General features: G+C 44.0%; 2 protein-coding genes across 2 annotated transcripts; both read left to right on the plus strand.

The window, feature by feature from the left end:
• The first annotated feature begins 1,991 nt into the window (after window positions 1-1,991).
• LOC115241020 lies at window positions 1,992-3,092 on the plus strand. Its single transcript, XM_029816531.1, has one exon. The coding sequence runs from the start codon at window positions 1,992-1,994 to the stop codon at window positions 3,090-3,092; it is 1,101 nt and encodes a 366-aa protein (XP_029672391.1).
• A 122-nt stretch (window positions 3,093-3,214) lies between these two features.
• On the plus strand, window positions 3,215-8,120 carry LOC115241021. Its single transcript, XM_029816532.1, has 3 exons — window positions 3,215-5,546; window positions 6,895-7,518; window positions 7,738-8,120. The coding sequence occupies exons 1-3, from the start codon at window positions 3,215-3,217 to the stop codon at window positions 8,118-8,120; spliced, it is 3,339 nt and encodes a 1,112-aa protein (XP_029672392.1).
• The last annotated feature ends 5,189 nt before the right edge of the window (window positions 8,121-13,309 follow it).

Genomic DNA, 13,309 nt, shown 5'->3' on the forward strand with positions numbered 1-13,309 from the left:
ATTCATATTGAACTTAGATTTATGATTATTAAACAGAATTCGGCGACGGTTTCTCTTTCGGTTTGAGTTCTAGATTAAGAAACATTTTAATTATAACAATTAATAACTTATTGATATATTATTATTATTCCGATAATGTGTTCTATTCTGAATATACTTTGGCCAAAGTTCTTGCTTTCTCGTCGCGTTTTATCAGATTGAAATCGCCACCGGCGAAGCGGACAGTCATACAGTTACTAAGATAATTCTAATTTATAGCCTGTTGTTTAAATAATTTTATTATGGTTCCAACTCAATACATTGTTTGAATCTACTCTCTCGTAGTAATATAATTGATGTTTCTCGATTTAAAAATAGCACCTTGTTTAAATTCTTTCCCCCTTTGATATTTTTATTGTTCTCCTCAGATCTTATTACTTTCAGGTATTAATTATTACTCGATACGAGCTCGACGCGGAACTCAGATCCGAACCCACATCCTTTAGTTACATTTTATTTGGTCCTTCGAGCCGGATATCCGCGTCAGAGTTTTACTATTTGAATTCCACACCAAACTACGTCACAAGATGTCTAATTTGGACACAAGGATCGCTCTCCAACAGAGCCGTTTTACGCTTATACAGGAATCGACGAATCTTGATGATGAACATGCACCCCGATCGAGTCGTCAGCTGGTCAGCGCGCGCCTGGATATGCTCGAGCGAAACTGGAATAAGTTTCAAGATGAACATGAGAACTTGCGCTTATCCGACAATGATGCCTTGAGCGAACACTCCTACCTGAGAGAGCGCGTATACGAACGATGTCAGGCCTTCTACGTTTATGCTCGTGCCAAACTATTAACGCACCTAGACGAGTTTGACACAACGGACCGCCACTCTAGAACAACGCTTTCGGATCGAGGAGCATTTACATCGTTGATGCCACGCAGTGCCTTGCCACGCATAAGATTGCCAACCATTTCCGGAGACTATCAATCTTGGAAGTCGTTTCATGATCTGTTCACCTCACTAATCAAGGACAACCCGGACTTGTCAACTGTGGAGAAGATGCACTATCTCAAGACGTGCGTCACTGGAGAGGCCGCTCGATTGGTGGGCAATCTGTCCATCTCAGGCGACAATTTTTCTATCGCATGGGACTTATTAATCTCGCGGTACGAAAATAAGCGCTTCTTGATCGCTTCTCAGCTGGACAGAATCATGAGCTTGAAGCCACTCAAGACAAAGTGTGCACAAGGTCTTCGCACTCTCTTAACAACTATCTCTGAGGCAACTGCGGCGCTTCGTTCTCTGGGATGCACTGTGAGTAGCTGGGACCCTTTATTACTGCACCATCTTGTGAAGATGCTCGACCCGGAGTCTCGTGAGGCATGGAAAGTCGAACTTGGTTTATCCACGACTTATCCAACCTACGTTCAATTCGAGGAATTCTTCATAGGAAGGACACGAGCAATGGAGAATATCGGTCTCACTTCGACCACAGGGACACCTGCTGCCACTCCCTTTGGGAAGCATCGTTCGAGAGTCGCGGCGCATGTCGCTGCGTCTACACCGGCCTCAAGCAATTCTGTGTGCCTTCTGTGCGGATCTTCACATTCCTTAGCAAAATGTGAGAGCTATCAGAACAAGACGGTTCAACAGCGCAAGGACATTGTCATCAGGAACCGAAAATGCTTCAATTGTCTTGCTCCTCACCCGGTCAGGAAATGTCAGACCACGAAACGATGCTTGAAATGTGGAAAGAAGCATCACACTTTCATCCATGCGGTCCATAACGAAACATCAAAAGCGATGCATTATGTCAGTACGTTAGGCATGAACACGGCGAATCCATCCGAGAAGAAGTTAGAAGCACAACCACCGGCTGACTGACAACTAAAAACGTGTGCTCACCAATCCATACAGGCAGATCTTACGGGGAGGCTCACGCTGCTTGCTACTAGTAGAACCTTGCTACGAACAAGCAATGAAAAACATCATCCTGTACGCATGTTGATCGATCAGGAAACAGAACTGTCCTTTATCACGGAGAATCTGGTACATCGAGTTCAACTATACCGTAGTGCAGCCTCTATACCTCTCCTCGGAATTGGTGGCACATATTCCAGTCGCACGAAGGGAAGTGTCGTGATACGACTACAGTCCGTCCACGATACAGCCTCCAGCTGTCAAATTCGAGCCTTCATCTTGTTACGCCTTACGACCAAGTTACCACCTTTTAATGTGAGCTCTCCTTTATGGCCTTACATTTCAGGACTCCAGCTAGCTGATCCGGATTATTCCTTCATCGGACCGATAGACATCATATTCGGCTCTGATAACTATCATGTCGTGATTCGACCAGGATTAATACCAGGCGACTTCTCTTCACCTACGGCGCAGCAAACCATTTTCGGATGGGTCCTCTGTGGTTTAACATTGGCGGACAAAGACCCCCTTTCGGCGCAAGTGTATCATTGCTCACCAGATTTCGAACTGCAGGACTTAATCTCGAGGTTTTGGACGCAGGAGGAGCTCCCTAATACCACCAGGGCAACGTTGAATGAAGAGGAGGAGGAGTGTGAACAACACTTCTTGTCTACTTATTCACGGGACCCCACGGGCAGATACGTTGTTCGTCTCCCCCTTAAGGTTAATCCATCCGCTTTAGGAGAATCCAAGTCGAAGGCTCTCGGTTGCCTTAGGAGATTGTTTCAGCAATTCTCTTCGAAGAGTACGTACCAGCAGCTCTACGTCGACTTTATTAACGAGTACCAGCACATGGGCCACATGGTGGAAGCGGATACGTCCTCCGGCCAGACGTTCCCGGCACATTATCTTCCCCATCATGGGGTATTACGAGAGAACCATCGCACCACCAAATTAAGGGTCGTGTTCAACGGATCCAGCCGCACAAGCAACGGTCTCTCGCTGAACGATATTCTCCACGCTGGTGCAAAGCTTCAAACCGATATGTGCGAAATTCTACTCTGGACACGCACGCACAGAGTTCTTTTTTCTGCCGATATCGTGAAGATGTTCCGACAGGTCGCCGTTCACCCCGACGACTGGGACCTTCAGAGAATCCTGTGGTTCGGAAAGGATAATTAACTTATCGCCTATCGTCTTACAACGGTAACATACGGCTTGAACTGTGCGCCCTTCTTGGCATTAAGAACTCTTCAACAATTGGTGAAGGATGAGGGACACCGTTTCCTAAAGCGGTCGTTCCCATGACGAAGGGCAGATATGTGGACGACATCTTTGGAGGAGCCGATTCATCATCCGAGGCAAAAGACATTATGCAGCAACTAATTCAGCTCTGCGAAGCGGGAGGATTTCCATTGCTAAAGTGGAATAGTAACCGACCTGAGATTTTGCCTCAATCCAATAAGGAAACGCTCTCGGATGTAGAGATCGAACCCGCTTTTTGCAAGATCTTGGGTCTCGTCTGGCGGCCCTGTTCAGACATACTACATTTTTCGTCCACGATTCCGACTGCTTCCGCTGTTACCAAAAGAGCGATTGCTTCGGACATCGCAAAACTATACGATCCGTTGGGGCTAATTTCGCCCATTCTGATCAAAGCGAAGATCATTCTGCAAGAACTCTGGTTGTTGAAGACAGGGTGGGATGAACCCCTCCCTAATGAAATACGAGAGAGATGGACAACCTTCCGACATCAATTGTTACAAATCGAGCAAGTTTCAATACCAAGATGGCTCGGCATCCTACGTTCCAACGCTTCGACAGTTGAAATTCACGGCTTCTCGGATGCGTCTCAACTAGCAATGGCGGCGGCGGGTTATATCAGAATTCCCGGTGACGAAGACAAAGGCTCTGTGCAATTGATATGCACGAAGACTAGAGTAGCGCCTCTCAAACGGCTCACCATTCCTCGACTCGAGCTCACTGCTGCTCTGCTATTAGCAAGATTGATAGCACAGACATCAAAAGCTCTCGAGCTGCATGAGGCAACGGTGTTTTGTTGGTCGGACTCATCGGTGACTCTCACCTGGATCACACCTCATCCATCGCGCTGGAAAGATTTCGTTCGAAATCGTGTATCCGCCATACAGGAAATTCTGCCTAGTGGTTCATGGCGTTATGTGCCGGGAAAAGAAAATCCCGCGGACCTTGCATCGCGTGGCCTGACACCAGATCAACTGATTCACCATAATTTATGGTGGAACGGACCCAAGTGGCTATCCGAATCACGAACATCCTGGCCTTCCATTGGACATAGACCTGCGCCAAACTCGAACTTGGAAGAACGACCCGGGCATGTAATGGTTACCACAAGTCGACCTACCTACTGGGAGCTTTTGAACAAATATTCTTCTCTTATGAAACTATTACGCATCACTGCAACATGTGGCAGATTTATCTCATGTTTGCGTAAGGTACCACAATCTTCTCCATCTAATTATCCATTGACCCCGATAGAGATTCATCGAAGTCGTGATTTGTGGGTGAAGATCATACAGCAAGCATGGTTTCGCGAAGAGATACGGCTCATCCTACGAGAAGAACAACTGCCGAAATCCAATTTCCTGGTGCGACTTACGCCATTTATAGATAAAGATGGATTATTACGAGTCGGTGGGCGTCTCCATTACGCTCAGATCGATATCGAAGCTAAACATCAGCTCATTCTACCTAGAAGGTCGCCACTAACGACACTCGTCATCGGTGATGCTCACCGGAGATCGCTCCACGGGGGCACTCAAGTTACCCTAAGCCTCTTGCGCGAAATCTTTTGGATTATTGGTGGAAGAGCGCCTGTAAGATCTTACATACTGAGATGCGGACGTTGCGCTCGCTATCGCGGCATTCGAGCAAGGCAGCTTATGGGTCAATTACCAACGGCCAGAGTGACTTCAGCGAGGCCTTTCTACAATTCAGGTCTTGACTACGCCGGTCCCGTGACGCTGAGAACTTGGAGAGGGCGGGCGGCGCGGTCCTATAAAGGCTACTTCGCCATCTTCGTTTGTCTCACTACATCGGCTGTGCATATCGAAGTAGTCACGGATTATACTACGGATGCGTTTATTGCTGCCTATAAACGGTTCGCTGGAAGAAGAGGCATATGCGCAACACTGCAAAGCGACTGTGGTACGAATTTCGTGGGAGCGGACGTAGAGTTAAAACGCTTATTTGCACAATCTTCCAAGGAGCTTGGCAGCCTCGCCTCGCTTCTAGCCAACGACCGTACCGAGTGGAGGTTCAACCCTCCATCAGCTCCACACTTTGGAGGAAAATGGGAGGCTGCTGTAAAATCCGTGAAGTTCCATCTGCGACGTGTACTGGGAGACACCGCCGTAACGTATGAGGAGATGACTACCATCACCACTCAGATTGAAGCGGTATTAAATTCTCGGCCGCTCTGTCCGCTATCTGACGATGTCTCGGATTATTCTGCTCTAACACCTGGGCATTTATGGAGGCTCAGGGAGATAGCTAGGAAAGAGGAAGGAGAAGGCAGGAGGGTACGGATGGGTAATGGGGGATTGCAAATAGATGGCAAATGGTGGAAGTGGTATGAGGAAGAGGAAGTGTTGAAAAGTGAAAGAGGGGAAGTGAAGGGGGAGAGAGTAGGACATAGGGGAGAGAGACAGGGGGAATAAAGGGGAAGGAAGATGAGGAGGAGCTATTGATAAGGACAGGGGAGAAGGAGGGGAGGACAAACAAGAGAGAGATAAGGGGGGAGAGGGAGAACAGAGAGACGTAAGAGGAGTGGTAAGGAGGAGGAGATTTGGAAGATAACGTTCTGGAATATAGCAGGTTTGAAAAACAAAGATAAGGGTTTTTGGGATAGGATTGGGGAGTGGGACGTTATAGTACTCATGGAGACATGGGTAGATGAGAAAGGATGGAGGGGATTAAAAAGCAGGTTACTGAAGGGTTTTAAATGGGGGGTACAATACGCGAGCAGAAAGAATAAAAAAGGAAGAGCAATGGGAGGAATGATAATGGGGATAAGAAGAAAAAGGGAAATGGAGATAGGAGAAATCGAAATAATGGAGGAAGGGATGATGACGGGGACATTAAAAAGCGGGGAGGAGGAGTGGAGAATAGTGGGAATATATGTGAACGAGGACTTAGAGAGGAAGATAGAGGGGTTAGAGAAGTGGATGGAAGAGAGCGAGGAGGAAAGAAAAGAGTAGTAATAGGAGGTGACTTTAATGCCAGAACAGGAAAAATGGGATGTAGGGTAAATATGGGGGAGGAGGAAGAGATTAGAAAGAATAGGAACTCCAAAGATAAGAAGAGTAATAGGGAAGGGAGGAGATTGGTAGAGGTGCTAGAGGAAACTGGATGGAGTATAATAAATGGGAATATAAGAGGAGATGAAAAAGGAGAATACACGTATACCGGGGGGAGGGGAAACACGGTAATAGATTATGAATTAGGAAATGAAGGGATATGGGAAAAAATAGAAAGATTAGAGATAGGAGAGGACATAGACTCGGATCATCACCCGGTGATTTGCTGGATAAAAGGGGAAGACAGTTGGAAGAAGAAAAGGAAAGTGAGACAGAAAGGCAGGAGAGGGGTATGGAATGAGGAGGGGAGAGAGAAATTTAGGAGGGAAATAGGAGAAATAAATAAAGGGGGGAAGAAGGAGGGACGGAAGAAGAGATAGAGAAAATGAATGAAAGGATAAAGAAGGCCTTGGAAGAGAGCGAGAGAGGGGAAGGAAAGGAAGAGAAAAAAAGGGGGGGTGGTGGGATAAGGAGTGTATAGAGAAAATTTTGCAAGATCTTGGGTCTCGTCTGGCGGCCCTGTTCAGACATACTACATTTTTCGTCCACGATTCCGACTGCTTCCGCTGTTACCAAAAGAGCGATTGCTTCGGACATCGCAAAACTATACGATCCGTTGGGGCTAATTTCGCCCATTCTGATCAAAGCGAAGATCATTCTGCAAGAACTCTGGTTGTTGAAGACAGGGTGGGATGAACCCCTCCCTAATGAAATACGAGAGAGATGGACAACCTTCCGACATCAATTGTTACAAATCGAGCAAGTTTCAATACCAAGATGGCTCGGCATCCTACGTTCCAACGCTTCGACAGTTGAAATACACGGATTTTCGGATGCGTCTCAACTAGCCATGGCGGCGGCGGTTTACATCAGAATTCCCGGTCATCGGAATCCCATTATGGGAGTAGGAATGGAAAAAGGAGATGTAAGAGGAGGAGTAGAAAAGATCTTGGAAAAATTAGGAGTAGATATAAAAATAGAAGGTGTTAAAAGAGTTGGGATAATGACGGAAGGAGAGAGAGGAATGGCGGTGGTGACGTTAGGGAGCATTGAACAGAAAAGAAAAGTTATGGAGAATAAGAAAAAGTTGAGGGGAAGAGAGGCAAGGATAGATGATGATTTAACATGGGAGGAAAGAAAGGTTAGATGGAGGCTCAGGGAGATAGCTAGGAAAGAGGAAGGAGAAGGCAGGAGGGGACGGATGGGTAATGGGGGATTGCAAATAGATGGCAAATGGTGGAAGTGGTATGAGGAAGAGGAAGTGTTGAAAAGTGAAAGAGGGGAAGTGAAGGGGGAGAGAGTAGGACATAGGGGAGAGAGACAGGGGGAATAAAGGGGAAGGAAGATGAGGAGGAGCTATTGATAAGGACAGGGGAGAAGGAGGGGAGGACAAACAAGAGAGAGATAAGGGGGGAGAGGGAGAACAGAGAGACGTAAGAGGAGTGGTAAGGAGGAGGAGATTTGGAAGATAACGTTCTGGAATATAGCAGGTTTGAAAAACAAAGATAAGGGTTTTTGGGATAGGATTGGGGAGTGGGACGTTATAGTACTCATGGAGACATGGGTAGATGAGAAAGGATGGAGGGGATTAAAAAGCAGGTTACTGAAGGGTTTTAAATGGGGGGTACAATACGCGAGCAGAAAGAATAAAAAAGGAAGAGCAATGGGAGGAATGATAATGGGGATAAGAAGAAAAAGGGAAATGGAGATAGGAGAAATCGAAATAATGGAGGAAGGGATGATGACGGGGACATTAAAAAGCGGGGAGGAGGAGTGGAGAATAGTGGGAATATATGTGAACGAGGACTTAGAGAGGAAGATAGAGGGGTTAGAGAAGTGGATGGAAGAGAGCGAGGAGGAAAGAAAAGAGTAGTAATAGGAGGTGACTTTAATGCCAGAACAGGAAAAATGGGATGTAGGGTAAATATGGGGGAGGAGGAAGAGATTAGAAAGAATAGGAACTCCAAAGATAAGAAGAGTAATAGGGAAGGGAGGAGATTGGTAGAGGTGCTAGAGGAAACTGGATGGAGTATAATGAATGGGAATATAAGAGGAGATGAAAAAGGAGAATACACGTATACCGGGGGGAGGGGAAACACGGTAATAAATTATGTATTAGGAAATGAAGGGACATGGGAAAAAATAGAAAAATTAGAGATAGGAGAGGACATAGACTCGGATCATCACCCGGTGATTTACTGGATAAAAGGGGAAGACAGTTGGAAGAAGAAAAGGAAAGCGAGACAAAAAGGCAGGAGAGGGATATGAAACGAGGAGGGGAGAGAGAAATTTAGGAGGGAAATAGGAAAAATAAATACAGGGGGGAAGGAGGAGGGACGGAAGAAGAGATAGAGAAAATGAATGAAAGGATAAAGAAGGCCTTGGAAGAGAGCGAGAGAGGGGAAGGAAAGGAAGAGAAAAAAAGGGGGGGTGGTGGGATAAGGAGTGTATAGAGAAAAAGAAGGAGGTAAGGCTTAAGTTAAGGAAATGGAGGAGAGGAGAAGAAGAGAGAGGAAGGTATAGAGAGGAAAAGAGAGAATACAAGGAGATGTGTGAAAGGAAAAAGAAAGAGGAGGGAGAAAGATTAATAAGGGAAGCAGGAGAGGCGAGAACGCAAAGTAAAGTATGTGAGATAGTTAATAGGGAGAGGAGGAAAAGGAAAGAAGTAGAGGAAGGGATACAGATGAAGGAATGGAAGGAGTATTTTATGGGGCTATTAGGAGGAATGGAGGAAAGAGTTCGGAGAGGAAGAGGGAGAAGGAATAGAAAAGAGATGAAGAGGTAAATAGAATGGGAAGAAATTAATAAGATTATGAGCAATTTAAGGTTAAACAAGGCTATGGGATTAGATGATAAACCAAATGAAGTATGGAGATACGGGGGAGAAGATATAAGAAAATGGGTATGGGAAACGTGTAATAAGGTATGGAGAGTAGAGGGATGGCCAGAGGGATGGAAGGAAGGGATAATAGCACCGATTGTGAAAAAAGGAGGAGATAAAGTCACGGATTATAGAGGAGTTACGCTTATGTCAACGTTGTATAAGATATACACGTCGATTTTGGCAGAAAGGCTAAGAGAGGAAGTAGAAGAGAAAGGTATAATACCAGAGAATCAGACAGGATTTAGAAAAGGAAGAGGGGTGATGGACAATGTATATGTACTGAATTATTTGGCGCAAAGACAGATTAGCAGGGAGAAAAAGAAATTAATAAGCGTGTTTATAGATTTGAAAGCGGCTTTTGACTCGGTAGACAGGGAGGTGCTGGTAAGAGCTTTACGGGAAAGAGGGGTTAGAGAGGGACTGATAGAAAGGATAGAAGAGGTGATAGGAGAGACAAAGAGTAGAGTGAGGATAGGAGAAGAGATAAGTGAAGAATTCTGGATGGGTAGAGGAGTGAGACAGGGATGTCCGTTAAGTCCGATATTATTTAATATGGTGACAGCAGATATGGAGGAGGAAATTGCCAGGGGAAAACGGGGTGGAGTTAAGTTGGGGGAGAGGAAGGTGTTCTCCATGGCATACGCAGATGATATCGTGCTGTTAGCGGAAGAGGAAGATGAGATGAGGGCAAGCAAGGACTGAAAGATACATGGACAATAAGAGACTGGAGGTGAACGTACTGAAAACAAAGATAATGGTATTTAGAAAGGGAGGGGGCAGGAAAAAAAGAGTAAAGTGGATGTGGAAAGGGAAGAGGATAGAGGAGGTTAAAAAAATAAAATATTTAGGATACGTGATTCATTCAAATGGTAGACAAATGGTCATGTAAAAGACAGGGTAAGGAAGGCGGTGGGAATTATGGGGCAAGTATGGAGTATAGGGAAGAGAAAATTTGGAAAAGATATAAGGAAGAGGATCTGGCTTTTTGATGCATTAGTTTGGACGGTGTTAAGTTATGGAGTAGAGGTATGGGGTTGGAAGGAAAGGGAAAAAGTAGAGAAGGTAGAAGAAAGATTCTTAAAGTGGTTACTAGGAGTAGACAGGAGAACACCAGGATACATGGTAAGGGAGGAATTAAAAAGGGATAAACTTAGAAGTAGGGCGGCAAGAAGAGTATGGAACTTTGAAAAAAGACTAGAAAAAGGGAAAGGAGGTAGTTTAGCGAAGGATTATTTGGAAGAAATCAAGAAAAGATCAGAAAAGGGTAGAGGAGTTTCGGAATGGGAGAAGGAGAGAGAGAGAGAGATATTTCAGAGAAACAGGGCTAGAGGAATTGGCATGGAATCGAGAGAGAGAGGGATACCAGAGTATTTAAAAAAGAGTTGGTCGGAGAAGAGGTGGGGAAGGATGACACGATTTAGGCTAGGCAATGAAATGAGGGGAAGTAGGTATTGGGAAAGTGAAGAGAAAAAAGTATGTAGGGTATGTAATAGAGAGAGAGAGAGAGAGAGAGAGAGAGAGAGAGAGACATGGGAACATGTATGGGACGGATGCAGGAGAGGAGAAGGAGAGGGGGAGGAAAGTTGGCAAGAGGCGGTGGAAAGAATATTAAGAGAGGAAGGGAAGGGGGAGAAATGAATGAAGGAAGTATTGAGGAGAAGGGGGATAGGGCAGAGGGGAGGGGCGGGGAGGAAGAGAGGGAGTGAAAGAATGAGAGAGAAAAGAGGGGTGAATGAATACAGGAGAACGGAGGAAGGGAAGAGTAATAGGAGTGAGAGAGAGGGTGAGAGAAAGGGGGTGAGAGAAAGAGATGGAAGGTGGGAAGAATGAGAGAGAATGAAGGAGGGAGGAAGGAAAGAGGAGAGAATGTGAAGTAGATTATTAAAAACTGGAAGCGGAGGTCCAAAATAGACTAAGATGGTTTAGGAAGTTAACGTGTGTGTGTGTATAGGCAGGAAGGAAAGATAGAATATGGATAGCATACGTTAGTTTAAGTAGTTTAAATAGTATAAGTTAGGATAGATTAAGGATATGTATAAGATGCGCTAAGTTATGTAGATATTTGTAACCCCTTTGGGGAACAATAAAGACATTCTAATCTAAATCTAAAAAAATCTACTTTGATTATAATTTTGATAGGCCGTGTGATTGTATTCTATATTTGCAACATTCTGTCCAAAATATCGCACTAATTCCTTGGGCGGTCGAAGATTTCCAAAACTATCGAAATATACTACACGATCTCCCCTCTTTGCATACGCAACACAATGAGTACCGGAACCATCGACGTCATCCAAATTGACGGATTTGAGATTCGCGAGAGCAAACATGCGGTTCGCGCGACAAGCGACGATAATCAAAGTGTTAAATTTTGACGATAAAACACGAATAATGTCTGAGAAAGAATACGCAAGCATGGAAACATGCTGCCGACCACTATACGCGGTATCATTTGCGGTAAGACTAACGTGTTGATAAGTTTGATAGAAAGTCCACACGGTGTACATTTCGAGAATGTGTACGTATACTCGAAATCACTTCAGCAACCGAAATATCGATACTTGGAAAATTTGCTATTATCGATCGATGAAATTGGTTATTTTACATTCTCTAATAATAGTGACGTTATTCCACCGAGCGAGGCGCTTCCGAATTCCATTTTTATCTTTGACGACGTGGCATGCCATAAGCAAGATACGATAAGAGAGTACTGTGCAATGGGTCGACACTCGAGCATCGACTGTTTCTATCTTTGTCAAACGTATGCCAAGATACCCAAGCATCTCATACGGGACAATGCAAATTTACTGATTTTATTTAAACAAGATGGTACAAACTTGAAACATGTATACAACGATCATGTAAATACTGACATGTCTCACGGCGATTTTCGCGCATTCTGTCAGAAATGTTGGCAACACAAGTATGGATTTGTAGTGATTGATAAAGACAGCTTACAGACTGATGGACGATATCGAAAAGGATTTAACGATTTTGCAATACCGTAAAGTGGTTAGTCGCTATCGATACATCGATCGAGCAACGTCTAAAAATTTTCGTTCGAGCGCAACATGGCGACGACGATTGACAGTGACGATCGCGAGAAAATTGCGAGAGAGATTGTAAAAACGAGTGAATCAATCCGCAAAAAATATGGTTTTTTAAAAACCGGTCAAATGGAGGAAGACGTCGCATTGGAGAGGCACTTTAAACCAATTATCGAACCTCTAAAACAACTGGTCAAAAATACAATCAATGTGGAATCTAATGAAACGAAAATCGAACCATCGAGTATGCTCGAAGACAAGCATCTGAAGAAAGAGTCAAAGTATGGAACAAAAAGATCAAATTCATATATATCATTAAACGATTCGCTAATAACTGACGTATACAATGACGATGATAAAATTAAATACAAAAATATATTACTGGCGACAAATGCTCATAGACGTGGCTAAGATATGCGTAATGCAATATTAAGTATAACAAGGGATACAAGTATAAAAATATAATAGCGCCATTAATCTCTATTAAGAATATAATAGCGCGAGAATATTTACAAACCTCTCAGCAAGTTAATAACCAGATTCTAAATTAGTTCCAGCCCGCTTTATCGCTTTAATAATTGTAAGCTTACTAATTTTAAAATTTTAATGCGTCAATCCTTGTAGCGGAGATCATGTAGAATAATGCCTTTCTCCAATAACATCGATATCTTTAACGGTAGTCGAGATCAAAGCGAATAATATATCTGACGCGGACGATCTCGGCAAAAGCATCACGATTTCGGCCCGTTGTATCGCTTTAATAATCGTAAGGTTATTAATTTTAAAATTTTAATGCGTCAATCCTTGTAGCGGAGATCATGTAGAATAATGTTTTTTTCAAATAGTATCGATATCTTTAACGGTAGACGAGATGTAAGCGAAGAATGTATCTGACGCAGACGATTTCGGCGAAGGCGTCACGATTTCGGCCCGCTTTATCGCTTTAATAATCGTCAGTTTATTATAAGAATGTATTATTATAAGAATGTTTATTATAAGAATGTATCTGACGCGAAAGACTCAGGCAAAGGCAACGCGATTTTGGCCCGTTGCATCGCTTTAATAATCGTAACTTTATTAATTTTAAAATTTAATACATCAATCCTTGTAGCGGAGATCATGTAGAATAAT

The sequence above is a fragment of the Formica exsecta genome, unplaced genomic scaffold, assembly GCF_003651465.1.
Source record: "Formica exsecta isolate Colony F162 unplaced genomic scaffold, ASM365146v1 scaffold462, whole genome shotgun sequence".
Lineage (NCBI taxonomy): Eukaryota > Metazoa > Arthropoda > Insecta > Hymenoptera > Formicidae > Formica > Formica exsecta.